This window comes from Macaca thibetana, chromosome 11, assembly GCF_024542745.1.
Source record: "Macaca thibetana thibetana isolate TM-01 chromosome 11, ASM2454274v1, whole genome shotgun sequence".
In the NCBI taxonomy this organism is placed as follows: domain Eukaryota; kingdom Metazoa; phylum Chordata; class Mammalia; order Primates; family Cercopithecidae; genus Macaca; species Macaca thibetana.
Window position 1 is genome coordinate 45,992,408 of NC_065588.1, and position 23,545 is coordinate 46,015,952.

The window sequence follows — 23,545 nt, forward strand, 5'->3', positions numbered from 1 at the left end:
AGGTTACAGTTTCCTCGGCCGCACAGCACAGCATGTACCTCACATTTTTAACTTCTATCAAAGAGTGGGCCCTGCTCTCATGAGTTCGGCGCTCAGTGGGAGCCAGGTCCCAAAAGTGAACTTCAGGGTCACGCGAGAAGCACTTGTACGCCCCACAAGGGCATGATTTCGGGGATTTGTCTGCTTTTTTTTTTTTTCCAAGCTGCTGTGTGCTCAGTCCCTGAGACAGTCCCTGCCACCTCACAGGTGCTCAACAAATAGTTCTGGAGTTAATTAACTTAAAAGTACTGTAAAAGAACTACAGCAAATTACATTCGTTGTGCAACGCAAAGGCACCCTACACACGGCGTGAACGCTTGGGCTCCCGGAGCGACGGCAAAGCCAGGACGCAGGCAGCGGGGAGAGGCAGAGGCGCCGGCCCCTGACCGTCAGTCAGAGGCGGGAGCAGGCGTGCCCCGCCCCCCGGGGGGCGGACCTGGAACTCGGCGGCGCGGGGGCGGGGCCTGGTTCTCCGTGCCAGGGGGCGGGGCCGGGACCGAACACACCGGGCCGGTTGGGGGCCCCGCTCGCCGGCGGGAGCCACCGGAGCCCCGGCCACGAAGGGGTGCGACCCCCTGCCGACCCCGCCCTCCCGGCTGCAGCCCGGCCAATCAGAGCAGCTCTTACTGGCGGGTGGGCTGAGCCGGCCCAGCTGCTCGGAGGCTCTGGCATGGTAACATCCCCGCGCGGGGGTGGAGGGGCTCGGGGCGGTCCCACAGCGCCCCCTGCGGCCTGGGCCGTGGCCGAGGGGGCGGGGAGGCCACTGGGGATAGCTGGGACCCCGGGGAGGGCATGGGGGGCCAAGGGTGAGGGAAGAGAGCCCGGGAGGGGGGATGGGGGCGGGGACTGGGGGCGAAGGGGCGGGGGAGGCCATGATGGAGCCTGGCCGGGGGCGAAAGGGGCGAGAGTGGCGGGACGGGGTGAGGAGTGGGAAGGGGAGAGGCGGGGGTAGGTTCGCGGAGAAAGATCTGGAAAGAAGAGGGGGCGGAGATGAGGGGACCAGGGTACAGGTGGGGACCAGTTTCCCCTCCTGGGATATTTGGCGTGCGACATGCCCCTCCCCCAGCCCCAGCGCCCGTTTCCTTTGGAAGCCTGGGTGCTCCTCAGACCACTTGGGACTCCTTGCTTCACCTTCCCGCATTTGCAAGAGCTTGTCTCCTGAGGCGAAGAGAGGGCCTCTGAGGAAAGGGGCTCCCAGCCCTGGCCATCAACAAACTAACGACTCTGTGTGACCTTGGGCAAGTCACTACCTTTCTTTGGGCCTCAGATTTCCCATCAATTTTTTAAAAAAGGAAATGCATGAAAATTAAATCCCAGATCTCTTCCAGGGTCTTAATGAAGAGGTTTTTGAGGAGGAAGTTTAGGAGAATGGGTTTGGTAGGGAAGCAAAGGAAAGGATGAAGATGGAGGCGAGGCCTTGGGCTGGGGCGGGAGAAATCCCCACGGGTGCGGGGTGGATGGTAGACAGAAGGCCTGCCGGGCTGGGGCGGGCTAGCCATATCCTGTTGGAGGGATGGAAGAACTCTAAGGAGAGGAGGAGGTTGAAATCTAACTCTGCAATGATGGAGACCAAAAGAACCATTTGCTTCTTCAGAGGGAGAGTGATGAGATGGCAGGATCAGAAAGAAGTAACAGGGGCCGGGCGCGGTGGCTCATACCTATAATCCCGGCACTTTGGGAGGCCAAGGTGGGCGGATCACCTGAGGTTGGGAGTTTGAGACCAGCCTGACCAACATGGAGAAACCCCTTCTCTACTAAAAATACAAAATTAGCCGGGCGTGGTGGCACATGCCTGTAATTCCAGCAACTTTGGAGGCTGAGGCGGAAGAATCGCTTGAACCCGGGAGGCAGAGGTTGCGGTGAGCTGAGATCGCGCCATTGCACTCCAGTCTGGGCAGCAAGAGCAAAGCTCTGTCTAGGGGGGGGTAAAAAACAACAGGAATACTTTCTAATAAGGCAGATCTTTGGGGAGCAAGAGGAAGAGTAGGGCTGGTCCAGGAAAGTTGGAAACTAGGATGGTCTGAAACGGAAGGGCAGATGCTGTTTGGGGCAGCTGAAGAAGGACCGCAGGTAGATCACAGGATAACCAGCTGGTCTCTCAGCCTTTTCTTTTTTGATGATGGCTGCCACTTTCTGAGAGATGTGCCTCCCAGCCTTCATCTTCCAACACATATCACTTCAGGGAGTGGGATTGAGTCAGACCAAGTGGACCTTGGGAACACCTGGCTCGCTGAGGATTTCTGGATTGTATAAGGATTGGGGTTAAAAAAGAAAAAAGGAAAATGTATCTCAATGTAAGACGTATCATCTGTGGCGCCATCATCCTTGCTGGGAGGCAGCTTTGTGAACTGGTTGAAAGCACAGGCTTTGGGGTCAGACTGCTTGGATTCCAAACCTGCCTCTCCCATTTAATGTCTTGGAACCTTGGTCAGGTTACTTAATCTCTGAACCTCATTTTCTTTATCTGTAAAATGGGAGTAATAACCTCTAAGATGGTTGCCAGGATTATAAATGAGTGTTTGGCACAGTGTCTGGCTCATAATAAGTGCTCAGTAAATATTAGCTATTATCGTTCCCTTTTTCTGTTCTTTTCCTTTTGTCTCTCCATTCTTGTCCTTTTCTCCTTTTGTTCTTCTGAGTGCTCAGTTCTGAGATGCCCTTTAGATGTGAAGTCTCAGAAATGTTGATTGCATCTTTAGTGGTGGGGAAGGGGTGGCCCCTCACTGGCCCCGGTGAACGTATGATCAGATGATCAAGTGTCTCTTCATCATCTCTCAGCCCAAAAATGTGTTTTTGTTCCAGGGAAGACACGGGATCTGCTTCTCTTTCAGCAACCATTTCTATATCCTTCTCTGTCACTAGTTATTTCTTCATATTCTCACCCAGAAATAAAATAAGACCCAAAGTTTTATGGCACCGCAGCAGGTAGGAGAGGAACGGGGTGTTGCAGGAAAGTAGGGACGCAACACTGGAAGCTCAGGAAAGGAAGGCCTTTGGAAGTTCCATAGTAGTTTATGTTTATTCCATTGTTCTGTCCTCTGGGGAACTGTCCAGAATAGGCCAGTGTCTGAATCCTGGCCAGAGGTCTTCATCCCAAGTTGAAGATGACTGTATACCGTTAGCTTTATTAGGTTTTCCCATGCCAACATTTCATTCCAGTTTCTTTTTTCCAAGCCACAAAGACCTCTGTCAAGCTACCTCTCTCTGTCATAGCCTATAGTCAGATAATTTATACAGATGTACATACACACACGTGTACTCGCTGTTTTCAAAATGCATTTTAGGATATTCCAGTATGCAAAAATCTAATAAGGTTAGAGATGAGACTGCATTTGATCACAGCACTTTGTGTGCAGGGCCCTGACTAAACACTTGGGGGAGGTATAAAAGGAGAAAACTCAATCCCTGAATGTAGGGAAATCCCCATGTGAGTGGGAGACAAGCAGTCCCACATGAAACACCCAGCAAACATTCACAGAGTAGCATATCACTCTGCAAAGTAGTGCATCATTTATCCTGAAGGGACACAGGTAGGAGTGTGTGTATGTGTGTGGGATAGTCATAAGGGTAACCTGGAGGAGGTGAATATTGGATCATCTTGAACAAAGCATGAGACTGTAGAATAAAAGAAATGTGTTTCACCTGAGGGTAATCTAACAATTCTGTGCAAAAAGAGGAGGAGGGAAGCCATTGAGTCAGGATGAGCAAAGGAGAGTGTGGGGTGGCCTTCGTTGCAAGGCTTTGACTGTTAGATGAAAGATTTTGTAGGGTAGGCAATTGGGAACCCTGTAAGTTATCAATAACATGTTGAGTCGTTGGTGATTTAACCACTTAGGTTGCAGGGGATATACTAGATTGCAAACAGACCTGCTTCATGTGGTAGGAGTTTTTTTTGTTTTGTTTTGTTTTGTTTTTTTGAGACGGAGTCTCGCTCTGTCACCCAGGCTGGAGTGCAGTGGCCGGACCTCAGCTCACTGCAAGCTCCGCCTCCCGGGCTCACGCCATTCTCCTGCCTCAGCCTCCCGAGTAGCTGGGACTACAGGTGCCCGCCACCTCGCCCAGCTAGTTTTTTGTATTTTTTAGTAGAGACGGGGTTTCACCGGGTTAGCCAGGATGGTCTCGATCTTCTGACCTTGTGATCCACCCGTCTCGGCCTCCCAAAGAGCTGGTATTACAGGCTTGAGCCACTGCGCCCGGCCAGGAGTTTTGCTTTTAAGGGAGTAGGGCCAGAGGGCAGATTGGATCCATTCCTGGTTCTGTCCCTAACCAGCAGTGGCTCCTTGGACAGATTATTCCCTGAAAAAGGGGGATACCTGGGGTGACTGCCAGGGTCTCCTCCAGTTCTGACATTCTATGTTCCCTGAATAACTACTAGACCTAACTTACCAGTGGCCCCCTACTGTTTTGTAGGACTTGCCAAGACCATTTAGTCATTAAATTAACAAATATTTATTAGCACCTACTTAGAGGGTGGTAAGGAAAACACAGTGGGAACTGGATATGAGGTGAGCAAAAACAGATGAAGTCCCTGCCCTTCAGTGTTTTCAGTCTAGTAGGGGCCACGGATATTATATTTCAATAATTCTGAGACTCATATTTGAACATTTGTCAAGTCAGGATGCATCTTTAAATTGACAGGATATTATAATTTGATTCACAGCATTTGTTTTTTATTCATGCCAAATAGAATAATAATATAATCAGGATTGTACAAATAACTATAAAATCTTAGTGGATACTTGCTGAAGGAGAAGGTATATGGTGTTGTACAAGTATATAAAAGAGGGCTCTGACTAGTTCAGGGAGTTGGGAAAAGCTTTCATGAAGAAATGATTGGTAGATGTGAAGTGTATGTAGGCAAGGTGTGTGGGGTCGGCCGGGCCAACCCGGTTTTCTCAGGCAAAGGTGGGTGCCTGAGGTGGGAGAGCTGAGAGAAGGTGAGTAGGGCTGGAGCTGAGACCTAGGAGCTTAGCATGGGGGAGGCTGGCAATGTAGCTGGGTAGCAGACGCCCTCATAGCCTCACTGGGCAGGGGGTTTACTAGTTACCCTAAGAGCAGTGGGAAGCCATTGAAGAGTTTTAAGCAGGGGGCTAACAGTCGGAGGTGCACTTTGAAGAGCTTGTTATGGCTGCCGATTGGAGTGGATGTGGGGAAAACAGTTGGGAGGCCACTGCAATTAGATGAAAAAAGATGGTGGCTTGGACAAGATGGGGGTGGAAAAGGAAATGGAGAGAAATGGATAGATTCAAGAAATCTTGAGGAGGTAAAGTTAACAAGACTTGGTGATTTATTGGCAAGGAAGAAGGAGTTGTAGAGAGTGACTCATGGGTTTCCATTTGGACAACTGATTGGTGCGGTGCCAGTCTCTGAGACAGGCTTCCCTGGAGCCTGGTAGGACCCAAAGATGTTAGAGAGGCTCCTGAGGCAGCTTGAGATAGGAAAGTGTGACACAGAAAATTGTATTTCCACCACTATTGATTAGTTTCTGACTTCCCATGCTGAGGAAAGCGTCAGGGGCAAGAGCAGGTCTGAATACAGAACTAAAGCAGTTGAGCACTTAGAAAAGGTGAGTCACATTGGAGTAGTTTAGCTCATACCCTTTTCTTCTTAGGACAAGGTGAAGGATAGTTTTTTTTGTTGTTTTGTTTTTTTGAAAGAGTCTCACTCTGTCACCCAGGCTGGAGTGCAGTGGTGCAATCTCAGCTCAGTGCAACCTCCGCCTCCTGGGTTCAAGCAATTCTCGTGCCTCAGCCTCCCCAGTAGCTGAGACTACAGGCATGTGCGACCACACCTGGCTAATTTTTGTATTTTTAGTAGAGGTTTCACCATGTTGGCCAAGCTGGTCTCGAACTCCTGACCTCAGGTGATCCGCCTGCTTGGGCTCCCAAACTGTTGGTATTACAGGTGTGAGCCACCGCACCAGGCCAGGAACAGATTTTTTTTTTTTTTTTTTTTTTTTTGACATGAAACCTCGCTCTGTCATCCAGGCTGGAGTTGGAGTGCAGTGGCACGATCTCGGCTCACTGCAAGCTCTGCCTCCCGGGTTCACGCCATTCTCCCACCTCTCCCGAGTAGCTGGGGCTACAGGCGCCTGCCACCATGCCTGGCTAATTTTGTTTTGGTATTTTTAGTAGAGATGGGGTTTCACCATGTTAGCCAGGATGGCCTCGATCTCCTGACCTCGTCATCTGCCCGCCTTTGCCTCCCAAAGTGCTGGGATTACAGGCGTGAGCCTCCGCATCTGGCCAGGAACAGATATTTTAAAGGCAGACATGAGAGGGCATTTTTAAATGCTGAGCATTCTCAGCATAGGGGAAATTGGCAGCAGTGAGGTACCTTCTGTTTAGCCAGATACCACCTTTCCCTGGAATTCCTCCCTATCACCCACTAACTTTCAGGCAAAGAGGCAGAAAGGCTGGGCCCTTTAGCTCCATCTCCAAGCCTCGGTTCACTTACATGAGTTTGTTTGTTTGTTTGTTTTTGAATAGGCAATACAGTCATATGGCTGCGTATTCAAAAGATACAAAAGCCATACAGGGAAAAGTCTCCCCTTTACCTCTGTCCCTTTCTACCATTTCTTGTGTGTCATCTTTTGTCTCTGATTTTTATACAAATGATAAAAGTTTGCTGCACCTTGCTTTTTTTCCCACTTGTTAATATATCTTAGAGATCATATTGAGACAATAAGCTGCTTCATTCTTGTTTATAATTGTTTAGTATTGTATTTTATGTATGTGTATAATTTCATAGCCCTTTACTGGTGGCTATTCATGTTGATTCCAATCTTTTGTTTTTACAAATAATACTGAAATGAAAACCTTAAACATACAGCATTTTGGCCATGTAGGGCTATGCCTATAAAATGAATTTTTAGAATTAGAAGGTTCTATATAGAGGTTTGTTCCATTTGTTCTTCATTCATTAAATATTTGCTGAATACCTATTATGTGCCAGATGCTGGTAGGTACCAGGAATCCAGCTTCCAACAAGTCAGATATGATCCCTGTCTTCATGGAATGTTATTACACTCTTGTTGGGGAAAACATATCTAGGCAAACATAATAATTACAAAATTGTATACATAAGGAAACTAAAAAGGGGATCAGATAGAGAAATAGGAAGGAGCTATGTTAAACAGAGTCAGGAAGTCGTTTTAAAATAAGTGATACTTAAGCTGAGAACTAAAGAATGGGATGCGGACAGCCATTCGGGGTAGGACAGGGCAACCTAAGCTGTTCAAAGCCTACATCCACAGGGAGGTAATTCAGGATTTGTAGAGGAGGGGATGGACACCAAAAAGGGGATAGAGGTAAAGTCAAAGAGATGAAGTTGGCAATTCGATGTGGAAGATGTCAAAGAAAGTAGGTGGCTAGGGATGAGGTCAATTAGGGCAGGAAACTGGTCATGAAGAGCTGAGAATTAGGGAGACAAGCATTTAAAAGAATAGCGACTATTTGTGTTGAGAGAGCTTTGGAATCAATCTCTGTAAATGGGCTAATTAAGGTAGGGAAACCAGAAAAGAGGTGACTCCCTCCCTAGATACTTTGGGAATAGAAGAGACCTCTAAGTTATTTGAGAGAGGCACAGCCTTGCCGACAGGCAGGAGAATGGATTAGAATCCTTGGGTAGAGCCAGTCTTTGCCTGTAGTGAAGCCTCCTTCATCTTTTCTGTTGCTTTGGCAAAATGGAAACTTTCAAAATAAAGATGACATTCAAGGGACTCAGCCAGCTGGCTCTGAGCTGGCACGAGAGAGCAAACCTACCAAGGGCTCAGGGCTTGGGGTGGGCAGGAAATCGGGCTTGAAGACCCTCCTGAACTTTGTGCTCCTTTTTCATCCTCACCACTTCTGCTTCCCTTCTGCAAAAAGCCCATCTCTGTGCCCATCCTGGGTCCTATGACTTTTCTCTCCCTCAACAGTCGGTTCCCGATTCTGGTCCCCGGCCCCCAGCAGCGCCTGCCCCCTTCCCACCGGGGCCCCCCATGATGCCACCACCCTTCGTAAGTTTTATGTCTTTCCCTGGGCTTGGCTTTTCCAGCCTGCACCCCCAGCTCCCCAGCCCCTAGCCACTGCTGCATCACCAGCACAGTTTTCCTGTAATGCCCCTTTTGCTGCCCTTGGAAGAGGGATGGTTTTACTTGGGCATTGGGGTGGGGAGAGCTGTTGTGAAGCTCTCAGTACATAACATTGACAATTCCCCCTTTGTCTTTTTGACCTTAGGACACACTGGGGCTGGAGGTAGGAGAAGTGGAAGGGAAAAGACCCCATTAATGTGAGGGCAGGGTGGGACTATCTATCTCTTTCACTACTCCTTACCTGTGCTCTTTAAATATGCCACAGAATTCGGGCTGGAATGGCATTGGTGGTCATGAGTTGGAGAGAAAGGGATGGGAGGCAGGGGACTGGGGTACTTGGGTACCTGGATACCTGCCTTCTGCCCCTTCATCTGAGAGGCCTCTTTGGGGGAGAATTGCTGAAGAGGTGGAGCCTTCCAGTCTCAGTCTGGTGCTGTTAAACTTCCCTTATTATTCCTTTCCTTTCCCATTATAATTAAGAAGCTGTGCGCTTGCCTGTTAGACCCCAGTTATCAGTCTTTCTCAGTGGTGAGGAGGGAGGCAGTTTCATGCCTTGTGCTTCTCAAACTAAAGCCTTGGAATTGCCTCAGAGGAGGGTGGAGGGTCAGGGAGGGAGGCGGTGGATATTTCCTGACAGGTCCTCTCTTTCTCTGACAAGGCGATGTCTTCCCTGCTCAGTGTCTGTTCCTTTTCTCATTTCCAGATGCCCCCTCCAGGGATCCCCCCACCCTTTCCTCCGATGGGGCTACCCCCCATGAGTCAGAGACCACCAGCTATCCCCCCCATGCCACCTGGCATCCTGCCCCCAATGCTTCCACCAATGGGGGCGCCACCACCACTCACACAGGTAATTGTTTCTCCTCCCCTGGGGCCTCAGAAAACCCTGTCACTTTAGCTGGGGGTGGAGATAAGAGTGGGCATGTGGGCCTCAGAAACTGGGGAAGGAAGGGAGCTTTGGGGCAGATCCATGTGGACTTGTCTGCTGAATGACTGAGACAACTCTCAGGCAAGGTGAGAGGCCAGAAGCTGGGGATTGCCTGAGGAAGTGCCCAAGTGAGGGACATGGCTCCAGTGAGATCTCTCAGGACCCTTTGAGGTACCCTGTCCCTCCTGTTCCAGCCCTTACCTTGGTGGTTGGTTTCTGTCTTCTTTGTATCCTTAGATACCAGGAATGGTACCTCCGATGATGCCAGGAATGCTGATGCCAGCGGTGCCTGTCACCGCAGCGGTAAGCGCTAGGTGCCAGCAGGTAGCAGGCTCTGCCCTGCAGTCCCGTGAGTCTGACTTGGAATACAGGGCTACAACCTCCATTCTTTCCCTCTTCTCATCGCATCCACCCAGGTCCCCAGCAGCACTCCCCACACTCAAATCCTCCTCGCCAGCCATGTATTCAGCTCTTCTAGTTTCCCACTCATCCCCAAAGGCATATACATTCTCTTGTTACTCCCATGCCTTGTCCAGCTCCCTTAAGGAGCACACTTATTTTCACAGAGCCACACACTGTGGACACATGAATACAGTTCTTCACATCCTCTTTGTCCCCAGAAGAGTCAGTAGCACCTGGGGATCTTGCTGTGCCTTCTTATGCTATTGCTCAGTGTAGCAGAGTCTGGGTAGGATATAGAATTTGGCATCCACTGTGAAGGAATGTGCCTTGGGAGTTGTCTCAACCAAATACTCTCACTTGAGGAGAACGAAGAATGGAGCTGCTATGTGATTCTCCCCTGGGATCTCAGAGCCATGGCCCTAAAGGGTGGGGGAAGCCTGTTAGGGAGCAGACATCTCTAGGAGCAGGACACATGGATTCTGGCCTGGCCTGCTTCTCCATCCCCCATGGCCTGGGTCCTGGGGGCCACTGGGCTTGGCCCCAACCCTTCCCCCTCCTCTTTCTTCGGCAGACGGCTCCGGGTGCAGACACCGCCAGCTGTGAGTCTTCTGGGGGCCTGCTCCCCCCAGGCTCGGAGGTTGGGGGGCATAGGGGAGAGGGGACCGTGGACTGGAGCCCACCCTGGATCATGCCTGTTGGGATGCCAGGGAGCCTGGGATATTGATGGGACCAGGGGAATATTTACTGGGGATGGAATACGGGAGGCATAGGTGGGGATAAGATGGAGGTTGGAGCAAGGACTTAGTATGTATTCTGTGGCTTTTTTTTTTTCTAGCTGCTGTGGCTGGGACAGGCCCTCCGGTGAGTTCTTCCAGCTCAGGGGTCTCTGGGTAGAAAGCCTGAGAGTCGGGGACTGATGGTTACATCTTTGGGGTGAGGAGAGGCTTTGGAAAAGGGGCCTTGACTACCATTCTGTGCCCCCCCCCCACCCAGAGGGCCCTATGGAGTGAGCATGTGGCCCCAGATGGGCGCATCTACTACTACAATGCTGACGACAAGCAGTCCGTGTGGGAGAAGCCCAGCGTGCTCAAGTCCAAGGCAGAGGTCCTGAGCTGGGCTTTCTGGCCCTTCCTTTCAGCTGCCCTGACCCTTCCAAGTCTTTGGCCTTCCCTTAGTCTCTAACCATACTCATGATGGTTCCTCTGATCCCAAGGTCCAAGGTCCCTGACCACTCCCCACCCTCCCTGGAAATATCTCCATAGGATCTCAAGAAGTCCACCTTCCCCAGTTTGAGCCAGGCCAGGTGGTAGCTAAAGGTTCCTGTGTCCTCTACTCACTGGGTCTCCTTAGCTCCCCTGACTGGCTGGAGAGCATGCCCAGCCCACTGATGGCTCCTATCCCATCCTCTTGCAGCTGCTCCTGTCGCAATGTCCCTGGAAAGAGTACAAGTCAGACACAGGCAAACCTTACTACTATAACAACCAGAGTAAAGAGTCTCGCTGGACCCGGCCCAAGGATCTGGATGACCTAGAGGGTGAGACGTCCTACGAGTGGGCCGGGTCAGGAGTTCTGGAGGTTCTCTGTTGCCCCTGTGACTGACTGTGTTATCTTTTCCCATCGCAGTTCTAGTCAAACAAGAGGCTGCAGGGTGAGTGACTTGCCCAACTATCCATTTATAGTTGGGGCACCTGGAGTGTGGGAATAGACTCTCTCGATATGATTTCTACACTGTGGGAGGAAGAGCCAGTTTTGTCTCCTTGTGGAGTCATCCCCTCTGGCCCCAGTCTTTCCCAGGATAGAGACCAGCCAGCCCCTGAACTCCTCCATTCCTGCTCTCCTCCTGGACACTGCCCTTCTGGCTCATCTGCAGGAAACAGCAGCAGCAGCTGCCACAGACACTTCAGCCACAGCCACCTCAGCCACAGCCTGACCCCCCACCTGCACCTCCTGGCCCCACCCCAGTGCCCACAGGCCTCCTGGAACCTGAGCCAGGTGGGAGTGAAGATTGTGATGTGTCGGAGGCCACCCAGCCCCTGGAACAGGGGTTCCTGCAGCAGCTGGAGGAGGGCCCCAGCAGGTGAGGGCTGCCCCCCATGGCATTCCCGATGTTGGCCTCAGACTCCCAGCCTGGTTCAACCCTTGTCCTCTGCTGGGCCTCTCTCTCAGGAGGGGTTTGAAGATCTGGGTGTGACCTCTGAAGGGCAGAAAAAGGCTGCCCTGAGGAACAAGGAGGAGATGATAGGTTGCCAAGAGTTCAGGGCACTGAAAGCTGTGAGGGCTGGGGGACCCTGTGGCTGAGTCCCCTGTGCCCTCCAGTTCTGGACAGCATCAGCCACAGCAGGAGGAGGAAGAATCAAAGCCAGAACCAGAGAGGTCTGGCCTCAGTTGGAGCAACCGGGAGAAGGCAAAGCAGGCATTCAAGGAACTGCTGAGGGACAAGGTGCTGGAGTGGGGCTCCCAGGGAAGGTTTGGAGGGGGCTGGAGCAGGGCAGGCCCCATGACTCCCACCTGCTTCATTCCAGGCTGTCCCCTCCAACGCCTCATGGGAACAGGCCATGAAGATGGTGGTCACCGACCCCCGTTACAGGTAGGCCTGGGCAGAGGGAGCCAGGCCCTGTTCATGAGAGCTGCTATGCTAGGGACTTCCTAAGAAACCCCAGCTCAACACTCAGCCCTAAGGGAACCAGAGTCAGGACAATGATAGATTGGGCTGGGGAGCAAGGGGAAGAAAAGCTGGAGGGCTTCCAGGAGAAGGAAAGGAAAGGTATCTGACACAACACATTCAATAAATGCTTATTGGATTGAATCAAACTGAATTGAATTAATTGGGGAATGAGGGTGCTGGATAGGGTGACTTGAGAACCCCAAAGCAAAAGGGCCCAGTATTTGCAGTGTCTTGGAGCTGTATCTCTTCCCCTCACTTCCTGTCACCCTTACTTCTCCATGAATGGTGTTCAGATCCCAGACATCTGTGCCCTTGAAGCCACTGCACCCTGTAGTGTCTCATGACCCTCCAGTGTGGGCTGTGCAGGGTGGTTCAGGGTGACTTCTCTATCCCCATCCCACTCCTACCCTTTATCCCAGTGCCTTGCCCAAACTGAGTGAGAAAAAGCAGGCATTCAATGCCTACAAGGCGCAGCGGGAGAAGGAGGAGAAGGAGGAGGCCCGTCTAAGGGCCAAGGAGGCCAAGCAGACCCTGCAGCATTTCCTGGAGCAGCATGAACGCATGACCTCCACCACCCGCTACCGGTCAGGGGGCCAGGCTGGACTGGGGGCTTGGGAACCCTGAGAACACAGAGGTCCAGGGTCTCTGTTCTCTGTCTACCTACTCACAGCTCATATGCTCTACAGGCGGGCAGAACAGACCTTTGGAGACCTGGAGGTCTGGGCTGTGGTCCCTGAGAGGGATCGAAAAGAGGTTTATGATGATGTCCTCTTCTTCCTGGCCAAGAAGGAGAAGGTAATGGTCGCTGGGCAGGATCCATCAGCCCATCTTATCCTGGACTTTCCTTGTCTTTGCTTTGTTATGGACCCTAGCCATTTACTTCTCCACTTCCCCAGTGTCCCAGCTTCTGACTTGGAAGCTGGCATGGGACTTGCACATCCCATTTCTGCTCTGGGCCTATAGTCCTGGGTGTAGTGAGGAGAAGTCTCTGAGAGATGGGTCTGTAACCTGTACTCCCTCCCCTTCCCTGAGACATGAAAGTCTTGAGTATGGCCTCCTTCCTAGGGTTCCCTAGCTACCTTTCCCCAGGTCCTCCTCTGCCCAGGCCTACTTGGGTAGCTCTGGCCTGCCCTGCCTCACCCTGATCCTGTGGCTCCCCAGGAACAGGCCAAGCAACTCCGGCGCCGCAATATCCAGGCCCTAAAGAGCATTCTGGATGGGATGAGTAGTGTCAACTTCCAAACCACGTGGTCCCAGGCCCAGCAGTACCTCATGGATAACCCCAGCTTTGCTCAGGACCATCAGCTGCAGAGTAAGCCTGGGCCTCCAATCCCAGCTATCCCTTTCCCTTACTGGACCTGGGACCCCAGAGTCTGCCTCACCCCACTCACCTGTACCTCCTGCCCTCCCGGACACCCTAGGAGTACTCAGCACTCACCCAGTCCTTGTACTTCTCTGGACTCTGGGGATACCAGAATGTTTCAGGACACCCCTGCCTCTGGGGTCCACTGTTGGGCTAGACATTGTGTGTCCTTGGAGGAGGAGCTCTAGGATAGGAATCTTAAGTCCTAGAGATGTCAGTGATGATGGTTTTAGCTCATGTGAATATGGTCTTAAAGCATCATAGCACTACAGGCCTCAAGTGGTCACATGTTACAATAGACTGTTGTTGGCCTGTAGTCACTGATGATACTGAAATTCACTTTCTAAAATTGCATCAAAGCCTGATTGATTCCCAGTTCCCTAAGATGTGAAACGTCAGATCCCAAGACAACTGGTTTCATGTTATGGCTTCTAATAACTGAATTCACAAGAGCTGAATACTTGCTCATTTATTCTTATACAATTAATGATTCCCTCTTAAGAACCACCATTCCAGTGGCTGCTCCCACAGAGCCCTCTCCAGGCCCTTCCCCCACCACCCTGGGTATCCCTAGCACCTGTAGGACAGCATCGTTGAAACATTAGGGGTGCTGGGGTCTGAGAGGGTGTCCTCCTGGTACAGTGCCCGCTGAACCTCCTGCCTGTCTTTAGACATGGACAAGGAAGATGCACTGATCTGTTTTGAGGAGCACATTCGAGCTTTGGAGAGGGAAGAGGAGGAGGAACGGGAGCGGGCCCGGCTTCGGGAGCGACGCCAACAACGCAAGAATCGGGAGGCCTTCCAGGTATCTTTGCCATCCTTTCTAGATCAGAGCTCGGCTCTGCCCTAGAGCACCTCTTCACCCATTCCCTGCCCCTTTCTGGATAGGCTGCCTGTTCTTTATGTGCCTAGCCTGTCCAAGCTCCATGAGACCTCTCTCTGCCTGCAGTCTGTTTCTGCTGTACCCCCTCAATTCTGGACTGTGCTCTTCTAGGGAGACTAGATGTATGCACCACCCAGAAACTGCCAGCAGAGAGCACCCTACAGGCACGACTTGGCAGCTAGGCCATGTTTATTTCCCTTGGTGGGGCGCCAGACAGGCAGAGTTTATTCCCCCACCTTGCGGGTGGTAGTGGGGGTGGTAGTGCTACGGGTTACTGCAGGCAGGTTTCTGTTTCTTTGCCTCCCGGGAATGGCTTGTTCTCACATTTTTGTTCTGTCCCTCTCTGTGTATTTACATTCTCTCCTTTTGCATTGTTCTCAGCCTTCCATCTGCATCTCTTCATCTCTGCCTCTCTTTCCTGCATCTCCTCAATCTTGATTGTCCCTGCCTCTTCCTCTGCCATTCCCTCTCTTCCCCCTCATTCTGTGGCTCTGCCTCCCTCCTTGTCTCACTCTCCCTATAACTGGCCTCTCCCTGCTCAGACCTTCCTGGATGAGCTGCATGAGACAGGGCAGCTGCACTCTATGTCCACCTGGATGGAGCTATATCCAGCAGTCAGCACTGATGTCCGTTTTGCCAACATGCTGGGCCAGCCGGGTAAGGCAGCCAGGCTAGGCAGCCAGGCTCCCCCTTCTCTGGCCTGGCTTCCTGCCCTGCCAGCCTCTCTGTACCCCCTACTCCCTGGTCCTGTCCTTGGCGCAGCCCCCAGGCCTTGGGAAGCTGCCGCCCGCCAGGCCCCCCTCCCTCCCTCCTTGCAGGCTCCACGCCTCTGGACTTGTTCAAGTTCTATGTGGAGGAGTTGAAGGCACGATTCCATGATGAAAAGAAGATCATTAAGGACATCCTTAAGGTGAGGGAGGCTGGGGTTATGGATGGATACAGGATGGACGCAGGGCACACTCCCTGCAGAGGACTCCCTGATAAGTCCTGTTTTGCAGGAGCATTACAGCTTGGTTCAGCAGATACCTACTGTGATCCTTTACTGTGCACTAGGGATACAGTAATGAATACACAATTTCTACCCACAGGAGTTCATGGTCTAATAGGAAGATATACATGAGAACTCTTATACAAAGGGGCAAGTGTTACTACAGAGACAGGAATCTGAAGAACTAACATTTGAACTGCACATTTAGAAATCAGTAGGTGGAAGAGGTTGGAGTGTACCCAGGGTCCTAAGAGCACAGGCAAGGGGGTGGAAAGGGCATGCCAGGTCTGAGGAGGAAGAAGCATAGCTAATTGTAAACTGGTAGCACACAGATTGTTCTGGCCTGTACAGTGTTTTTTAAAAAATTTGGAATTTGTTGATAACATTTTAAAACCAGGAAACGTCACATAAAAAATCTGAATCTTTAGCTTCTCTTGTCAGTATGGATTATCTAGCAGCATTGAGCTGGATTTGCAAGGCATTCTGCAGACTCAAGCTGAGATGCCACTTTAGAAAGGGCAAGTCATCCTTCTCACCATTCCTTAGTGCCTTCTTGATACTGTCATAAGTGTCAGCTGCCATTTACCATCATTCATGGCCTGTTGCTTTTCTTCTACTGGAGAAGAGAAATAGTTCTCAATATTTACATCTTATCAAAAGTAAGTGAGTGGAAAAGTGAGTGAGTGATGGACTAAACTTGTGTTCCAAAAGAAAAAACAAAGAGAAAGCATATTTCTTTATGGAAGTGAAGATTCTAATGCATTTGAGGAGATAATACAGTACAGTGGTTAGGAGCAGGACTGGAGGCAGACTGTCTACAGTAAAAGTCTAGCTTAACTGCTTGCTAGTTGTGTGACCTTGCACAGGTCACTTGACCTTTCTGACCCTGTTTCTTCATCTAAAAAATGGTGAGTGTTCTACCAGAGTACACCTAATTACAGAGATTAAATGGTACCTGGGTTGAAAGGGATCTGGAAATAAAGCTAGAAATGTCTCACTGCACATCTATTTCTTTGAAGTATTGTTTTGCCTTACAAATTCACGTAGGTGTTGCATTTTGACACCATATTACCTCTCTATTTAATATAAATTTAATATTTTAAATTACTTACCATTAGGTAAGATATATCATACTGTCCTGAGGTATCCTCTTTCTCTGGAACCATATGCCCCAGTTTGGAAGTAGAGCCCTGCATGTAAAGTGCCTTGAATGCCAAAATAAGAAATTTGGATTTTTCTCTCGTAATAAGGAACCAGGGAATGATCAGATTAGATGGTGTATAGTAGAACCTTTCAGTCTAGAGTATGTCCTTATGTCCTTAGGGAAGGTTGTGGTGGTAGGTAGAGCAGTTCTTGAAGCCTCAAAATACTAAAACTGATAGTGGTAATTCAAATAGTCATATTCTTCTCACTTATCCCCAGACCTCTCTCCTGCTGTTGGGGCTACTTGGTACACAAGTCCAAGAAGCACTAGCTGCTAGGAGCTGGGTTAGAGGGATGGAAGGGGGTCAGTAGGGAGAAAAGTCAGTAGGCTGTGCAGGACTCTCAGTAGAAGGTGATCCTAGCCAGGGCAGTGGGGACAGCAGAAGAAAAGAGCAGGCTATAGCCCTCCAGCTGTGCTTCTGAGACACTCTGGGTTTCTGTATAGGTGCCTTGAGACAAGCAAGGGTTGGGGTTGAGTATGGGGGGATTTTGTGCTGCTTCCTGTTTTCAAGTGAAGCAGCTTGAATCTTTTTTATGCATAGAGGTTCTACATAAGATTTCTATGTTAATAAACTGTTTCTGCTGTTTAAAAAAAAAAGAGGGGGGAGAATTTAAAACCAGTGGGATAGAGTCACTAAGTAGAACTGACAGATTTTGTGAAATGGAGGGAAAAGAAGGAATCAGAGGTGTCAGGGAAGTGGATGATGGCACCACTGATAAGGATAAAACAAGAAGAGCAAGGCTGTAGAAAATAGGAATTCTATTTGGGGAATTACTCTCAAAGCAAATATCATATTTTAAAACAAAATAATCATATAAAGTAGAAATGCCTTATCCTGGGATAGCTAAATTTTATTGGACAATTAACTTTTAGCCAGAGTGGCTGATTGATAGGCCTGTAGGGGCCTATCCTGAGTCCTGTCTCTCCACACCACCTGAGAAAGCAGCTTTTTTAGACAGTTGCCTTCCTCTTTCCCCATTTGGGTTCCTGCCTATGGAGGGCAGATGAGCCGAGTCCCTCTTGCTTTCCACAGCCAGGCAGACCATAATGGTGCCTCTCATCCCATAGGATAATGCAAAGAGCCCTGGACTTAGAACACGCAGACAGATCTGGGTCAGGGAGATCCATGGAGGGTGCTCATGAGAAATATATTCTCTTGAGATCTGTTGAATTTGAAGTGTCTGAAATATCCAGTCTAGGATGAGTTTGAAAATCAGGAGAGATGAAGGATGAGATTGCTAGGGAGTACAAATTGGGTAGTGAAAGAGGACTAAGTGCTATTCTCAGGAACATGCATATGCAAGAGAAGTAATAAGAGGTGAGAGAGGAGTCGACCTGGAGAGGGGAGTGTTGAAGAAGTAATTGGTAGAGGCACTGAGGACCAGATGAGTGAGGAGCAAGAAGGAGGCCTTGGATTTGGCTAGCAGACGCAAGCAACCTTTGGGAGAGTAGTGTCATGGAGGCGGCATGGGGACCACACGTTTTAGAGTCAGATAACTCCTGGTTGCTTATTGGCTCTGAGATCTCTGTAAGTTCCATGTCTCTGAGCCTGTTTGCTCACCTGTAAATCGGATAATTCATAGGTAAGGTTGTGAGAATTAAATAACATTTGTAAAGTATCTAATAGGTTCTCAATAAATGTTTATTCCTTTTCCTTTCTGCTGCATTTCAAGAGGTTTTGAAACAAAGGAAAACAGCAGAGGTAGTTAGCTTGATGAAGGGGACAGCATGGTGGAAAGGATGTTCCAGGTTAGGTGAGGTGTCTCCTTGATGGAAGGAGCCAGTGACGAGGGTGACTTGGAGCTTTCAATTCCCTGAGAATGAATGCTGTGTTGATAAGGACTGGGGCAGGGTTGAGGAAGTACCCTTGGAAAGAAGCAATGCGAGGAACACACCTCTGCCATCAGCAGAAAGGCCAGGGGAGGTGAGAGCTATGTGGAGGGAGAGGAAGGGAATCTGGCCTGTGCTTAACTGACGTGAGAGCCAGACTTTAAACTTTAGTGGCTTCCTTTACCACTCATGTCATCTTGGGCCAACTGAGATCACTTTTCTAAGCCTCTGCTTCACTGGAATGTTGTGAGGCCTAAATGAGAAGCACAGAGCCTGGTCTGTGGAGATATTTTTAGTATTGGTGGGGAGCTGCACACTTCGTGGCCTCCATTTCTCCCATGGACTAAGTTACCTGGGTTGGTGTGGTGCTTGAAAGCACAGACTTTGGGGATAGAGAGACCCAGGGTAGGGTTCTTGCCTAGCCATACATCAGCTGTGAGACCTTGGGCAAGTGCTTGGTTTCTCCTTCTGTGTAAAATTAGGATACTAGGACCTATTCTTAAATGTAGAACCAAGAGGATTAAATGAGATAATGTGTGAAACACTCATCGTGGTACCTGGTACATAGTAAGCACTCAATAAGTAGAGCCAAAGGGTAGGGGTCAGCAAATGTTGATTGAGAATGCATGGAAGCTCTACTGAGCAGCAGGAGGGCCCAGCTGGGGCCAGAGCTTTCAGCCAAAGGAACAAAAGTTAATTTTGAGAAACTCATGCATTAATCAGCAGTTGGGAGACATCTCCCAACCCCTTCAGCTCCGTGTGACATCCAAACCAAGGCTAGGCATGGGGGCTTAATTGTCAAGTGATGAGGACTTGGATAACTTGGTTTCTAATGCATATCACAGTCCTGTGGATCTCTTCTGGAGGCAAGGGCCTTCTTGACCATCTGTAGTGTGACCACTCTGCCTGCCAGCTTTGGCCTCAAGGCACCTGGTACCCCTGCTTCATGTATTGCTGTGCCCACAGGACCGGGGCTTCTGTGTGGAGGTGAACACGGCCTTTGAGGACTTCGCCCACGTCATAAGCTTTGACAAGAGGGCTGCCGCACTGGACGCAGGCAACATCAAGCTGACCTTCAATAGTGTGAGGGGCTGGGCAGGGCATGGGGCTCAGTTCTGTAATTCATCCCAGTGCCTTGTTCCATTCCTTCTCACTCACTGTCCGACTATATTCCCAATTCAGGGGATGGTGGTAGAAGCCCAGACCCTAACTTTCCACCTCCTAAGGTATGCCTGAGTGGGACCCGGCATCCACCCTCCTGGGTGACCCTGTTCCATGTCCCTTCTTTTCTCAGCTGCTGGAGAAAGCAGAGGCACGGGAAAGGGAGCGGGAGAAGGAGGAGGCACGCAGGATGCGGCGCAGGGAAGCTGCCTTTCGAAGCATGCTGAGGCAGGCTGTGCCTGCTCTGGAGCTAGGCACTGCCTGGGAAGAGGTCAGGAGCGTAGCCTGGCCCCAAACACCCCTCAAGCCTGAGGGCAGCGGTGCTTCACCACTGAGGGCCCACCCCAGTCACGTCACAGCCCTGGGCCAGCTCCAGTTCCCTTCCTTTCTCTGCCCCAGCCCTGCCCTGTGCTCATGGCGGTGTCCAGGCCAGGCTGAGTGGGGCCTAGTCTGATCAGCAGTGCTCTCCTCGTTCAAGGTCCGTGAGCGTTTTGTGTGTGACTCAGCCTTTGAGCAGATTACCCTGGAGTCGGAGCGGATCCGGCTCTTCCGGGAGTTCCTACAGGTGCTGGAGGTGAGGCAGGCTTGTCCTCTGGATCTGCCCCAGGCCCTTGAACTCCTTAGACCAGTTCAACAGAGACCTCAGTGGCCTCCCTCTTACCCTTAGGGCACTCCTGGCCAGCTAAGGAAGGGGAGGCCTGAAGGATCCCTGGGATAGGCAGAAGGCTCTAGCCTGAGAAAGGGAGGCAAAGCCAGATTTTAGGAGGTAGAGTCCTTCCTGGGGCTAAGTCTGGTGCCGTCCTCACCCTTCTTCCTCTGCCTCTAGCAGACTGAATGCCAGCACCTCCACACCAAAGGCCGAAAGCATGGCAGGAAAGGCAAGAAGCACCATCGCAAGCGTTCCCACTCACCCTCAGTGAGTAAGCGGGTAGAAGGGACGTGGGGGAAGCTGGGTTGTTTTGGGGAAATAAACACTTTTGGTTTCCCCTTACATTATCTCCATTGGAGGGAAATTTGAGGATTCCTTTGGCCCTGGATCCTCCTCCTCTCTCGAATTCCCAGATGAGGGCTTCTGGAGGGCAGATAACCTCTGTACTGATACGTATCTGCTGATCTGCCCAGGGCTCTGAGTCAGAAGAAGAGGAGCTGCCCCCACCATCTCTCCGGCCCCCCAAGCGGAGGCGGCGGAACCCCTCAGAGTCAGGCTCTGAGCCCTCTTCCTCACTTGATTCAGTTGAAAGTGGGGGTGCTGCCCTTGGAGGACGGGGCTCCCCTTCCTCCCATCTTCTTGGAGCAGGTAAGCAGTTGCTATGAGCCTAGAAGCTGGAGAACTGTTGTCCCAGACTGAGAGGATGCCCTCCGCAAGCCCCAGCTCCTTTGAGGGTAGACTGGATTGGGAGGGCTGCACCTGTGGGAGTAGAAAGAACTTCCTCTACCTGTCCAGGCAAGAAGCTGGAGAAGGAAAACCGGACTTGAAATTCCTCAGAGCATGAGGTTCCTGCCTGTGAAGAATGAACACAGGGGCTAGAACAAAGAAAAAGAAGAGCCTTCCTTTCTCCTGTTGGGACTTAGTAGGGATTTTTCTATCTCCAGATCATGGCCTTCGGAAAGCCAAGAAACCAAAAAAGAAAACTAAGAAGAGAAGACACAAGTCGGTGAGTGAAGGAACTTCTACCTAAGCCCCTGCTATTTTGTGAGCTCTGTTCTACCTGACTCCCAGACTATCCACAGGAACTGAGGAGGTGGGCTCTGGACTCTTACAGAACAGTCCTGAGAGTGAGACAGACCCTGAGGAGAAAGCTGGCAAGGAGAGCGATGAGAAAGAACAAGAACAGGACAAGGACAGGGAGCTCCGGCAGGCAGAGCTCCCTAACCGTTCGCCAGGCTTTGGAATCAAGAAGGAGAAGGTGAGGGGCAGGGGCCCTAGGCCAGTCAGCACGCTGGTCAAGCCTCCACGGCCCTCAGTGCCGGCTAAGGGTGAGCTGTGCCTTTGCTCCAACAGACAGGCTGGGACACGTCAGAAAGTGAGCTGAGTGAGGGTGAGCTGGAGAGGCGGCGGCGGACACTCCTACAGCAGCTGGACGATCACCAGTGACCCGATGAGCTGTTCTCTGCCTCGGGTCTGTGTGAGGCCGTGGCTCCTGGGCCACCCTCACCATCTGCCTCAGACTTCTTCCTTAGTCTGGTCTGTGTCCACTTTTTCTAAAGTAACCCCACCCCCAGCACACCATTGTTGGCACCTCTCAAGGTTGCTGTTGGTGTTCAAGGTTCCCCTACTCCCTGGACTAGTGCAGTCCTTGCCCTCAGCCCCAGACCAGAGATGGGTGGTATGTGCCATGTGGGGTGGGTGATGCCAATAGATAAAAGTGTGAGAGAAGGGGTCTCCAGGGAAGAGTGACAGGTTGGTGGACACAGCCTGGGTGGCAGAGGGCAGGGTCGTCACCCTCTAGCATCAGTGCCTGCTCCTGCCTGCCCTGGTCCTGAGGCTCCACCACTTCTTCCTCCACCCAGGACCTAATGTACGTGTGTTTTGTTTTTTAAATAACAATATTTATAACATGGCCAGTGACTCTTTTCCATGTGTTACTGGGGCAGGCTGGGGACTGGACACATGCCCAGCAGAGGGCACTAGTGTCTCACAGCAGGCCTGCTTCCCTTTGTGTGGCTAGAGCCCACCCAGCCAGTTCTCCTTTCCCCAGAGTTCTGATCTCATCTCCGAAAAAGATGCAATGCCCCAAAGATTTCTTTTCTGTCCCCATGGCCCAGGTCGGGCTAAGTGGACACCCTAAACCCCTAAGCTCAGAAACAGGAGACAAAGTCAGGCCTGGTGCATCAAGCCTTTGTTGAGAGAGGGAGAGTCTGAGGTTTATGTACAAGAGGAAAAGGAGGTGGTACATGTACAAAAAAGTGGGCCCCCACATTCCCTTCCAGGGGCAGAGGAGAAACAGGAAGGTGAGCAAATAGTCAGCCAAGACCACCATGCTCCTCGTCCCCTGCCAAAAAACAAACAAACAAAAAAACGTAGCTGAGGAAAGAGGGTGAAGAGTTGGCCCACCCTTTCTCCAGCCATCTGCAGAGAGGGGTTGGTGCAGAGAAAACCTCTGCTTTTCTGCCCACCTTGACAAGGACAGTGTGAGCCTAGAATGAAATGGGCAGAGAAATAAGGGCAGTGAGTCTGACATCTTTCCTCTTACCCTTATCACTAGGGCACAGCTGGCATGGCCCATGCTTCAGAGGGCCTTGCTCCTGGTAAGAGATGAACTGAGACTGGCAGGGTCCCAGGGCTCCCTAAGCCTAGATACGTCTAGACCAGAGCTGACCATGGGCCTGCAAAAAGGAAGGGAAAAAAAAAGAAAGGACAGTTGCTCTCTCTTCTCATCCCTCGGGGCTCTAGTGGGAGAGAGATCTACATGCCCTGTTTAGGCTAAAGCTGGAAATGGTTTTTCCCAGCCTTGAGCTGACCCTTGGTGACCCTTCAGGAAACGAAGTCAAAGACCTTGGGGGCAAAGTGCAGTACTGGAGGCACCAGGGACCTACAGACCTAGTGCCCATAGTGGCACAAGTAGAAAGATCCAGCCTTAAGAGCTGGGGTGGATATAGTTGAGAGCAACACAGCCCTCTCCTGGGCCCTTGGCCAATTCCAGGTCCACTGGTTGGACTTGTAGGACTCTGAGGGTTGAAGTGCTTCTGCCTCCAAGAGGGTCTCAGTGGGGGCCTGGAGCCCGAGGGGGACCACTGGGTGGCGCAGCACTCCTGGCTTGGTGGCGAACAACCATAGGCTGGCAGTGGAGGCCTGTAGGGGAAGACAGAGACCTGTGAACAGGATGGTAGGCTGAGCCAGGACAGTGCCCTCAAGAGCAGCCCCACAGGTAGGGCCAGGGAGGAGCCAGTGGTGAGGCAGATACACAGGAGGCTTAGAGGCTTGAGGGGTACCCAGCTGGGGAGATTGCTGGGCTTTGCATTTCAGTGGATCAGGTTGGGGGTGACGAGGCCACTGGGCAGTGGACAGAG

At 51.1% G+C, this 23,545-nt stretch overlaps 2 protein-coding genes across 17 annotated transcripts in view; one reads left to right on the forward strand and one right to left on the reverse strand.

Moving 5' to 3' along the window:
- Window positions 1–537: 537 nt before the first annotated feature.
- Window positions 538–22,096, forward strand: PRPF40B (pre-mRNA processing factor 40 homolog B). Of its 9 annotated transcripts, none has more exons than XM_050748344.1 (26): window positions 538–712; window positions 7,958–8,038; window positions 8,817–8,960; window positions 9,276–9,341; window positions 10,012–10,039; window positions 10,276–10,301; window positions 10,434–10,544; window positions 10,854–10,974; window positions 11,064–11,088; window positions 11,311–11,517; window positions 11,757–11,880; window positions 11,963–12,027; window positions 12,525–12,689; window positions 12,792–12,900; window positions 13,267–13,417; window positions 14,140–14,273; window positions 14,894–15,008; window positions 15,170–15,261; window positions 19,340–19,456; window positions 19,668–19,805; window positions 20,013–20,108; window positions 20,361–20,450; window positions 20,657–20,831; window positions 21,128–21,189; window positions 21,298–21,441; window positions 21,537–22,096. In XM_050748344.1, the coding sequence occupies exons 1-26, from the start codon at window positions 710–712 to the stop codon at window positions 21,627–21,629; spliced, it is 2,682 nt and encodes an 893-aa protein (XP_050604301.1). In that variant the 5' UTR covers window positions 538–709; the 3' UTR covers window positions 21,630–22,096. The 9 variants fall into 9 exon arrangements, with proteins under 9 accessions (XP_050604301.1, XP_050604302.1, XP_050604306.1 ...); XM_050748345.1 differs by having other exon boundaries at window positions 20,364–20,450; XM_050748346.1 differs by lacking the exon at window positions 538–712 and adding an exon at window positions 904–1,898.
- The window catches only part of FMNL3 (formin like 3), a 95,789-nt gene continuing 87,621 nt past the window's right edge, over window positions 15,378–23,545 (reverse strand). For 5 of the 8 annotated variants that reach the window (XM_050748336.1, XM_050748338.1, XM_050748335.1 and 2 more), the window contains one exon: window positions 23,242–23,327. Coding sequence is in view for 2 of the 8 variants with exons in the window: in XM_050748334.1 (XP_050604291.1) it covers window positions 23,239–23,327 (89 nt within the window). In the remaining 6 variants the exon portion in view is untranslated. Of the gene's footprint in view, window positions 23,328–23,545 lie in introns of all 8 variants that reach the window. The other 3 variants (XR_007717688.1, XM_050748334.1, XM_050748339.1) reach the window with 3 other exon arrangements.

Coding starts and splice junctions, on each gene's coding strand:
- PRPF40B (XM_050748344.1), top strand. Junction 8,039..8,816: donor CCATGATGCCACCACCCTTC/GTAAGTTTTATG, acceptor TCTCATTTCCAG/ATGCCCCCTCCAGGGATCCC. Junction 19,457..19,667: donor TCAAGCTGACCTTCAATAGT/GTGAGGGGCTGG, acceptor TTCTTTTCTCAG/CTGCTGGAGAAAGCAGAGGC.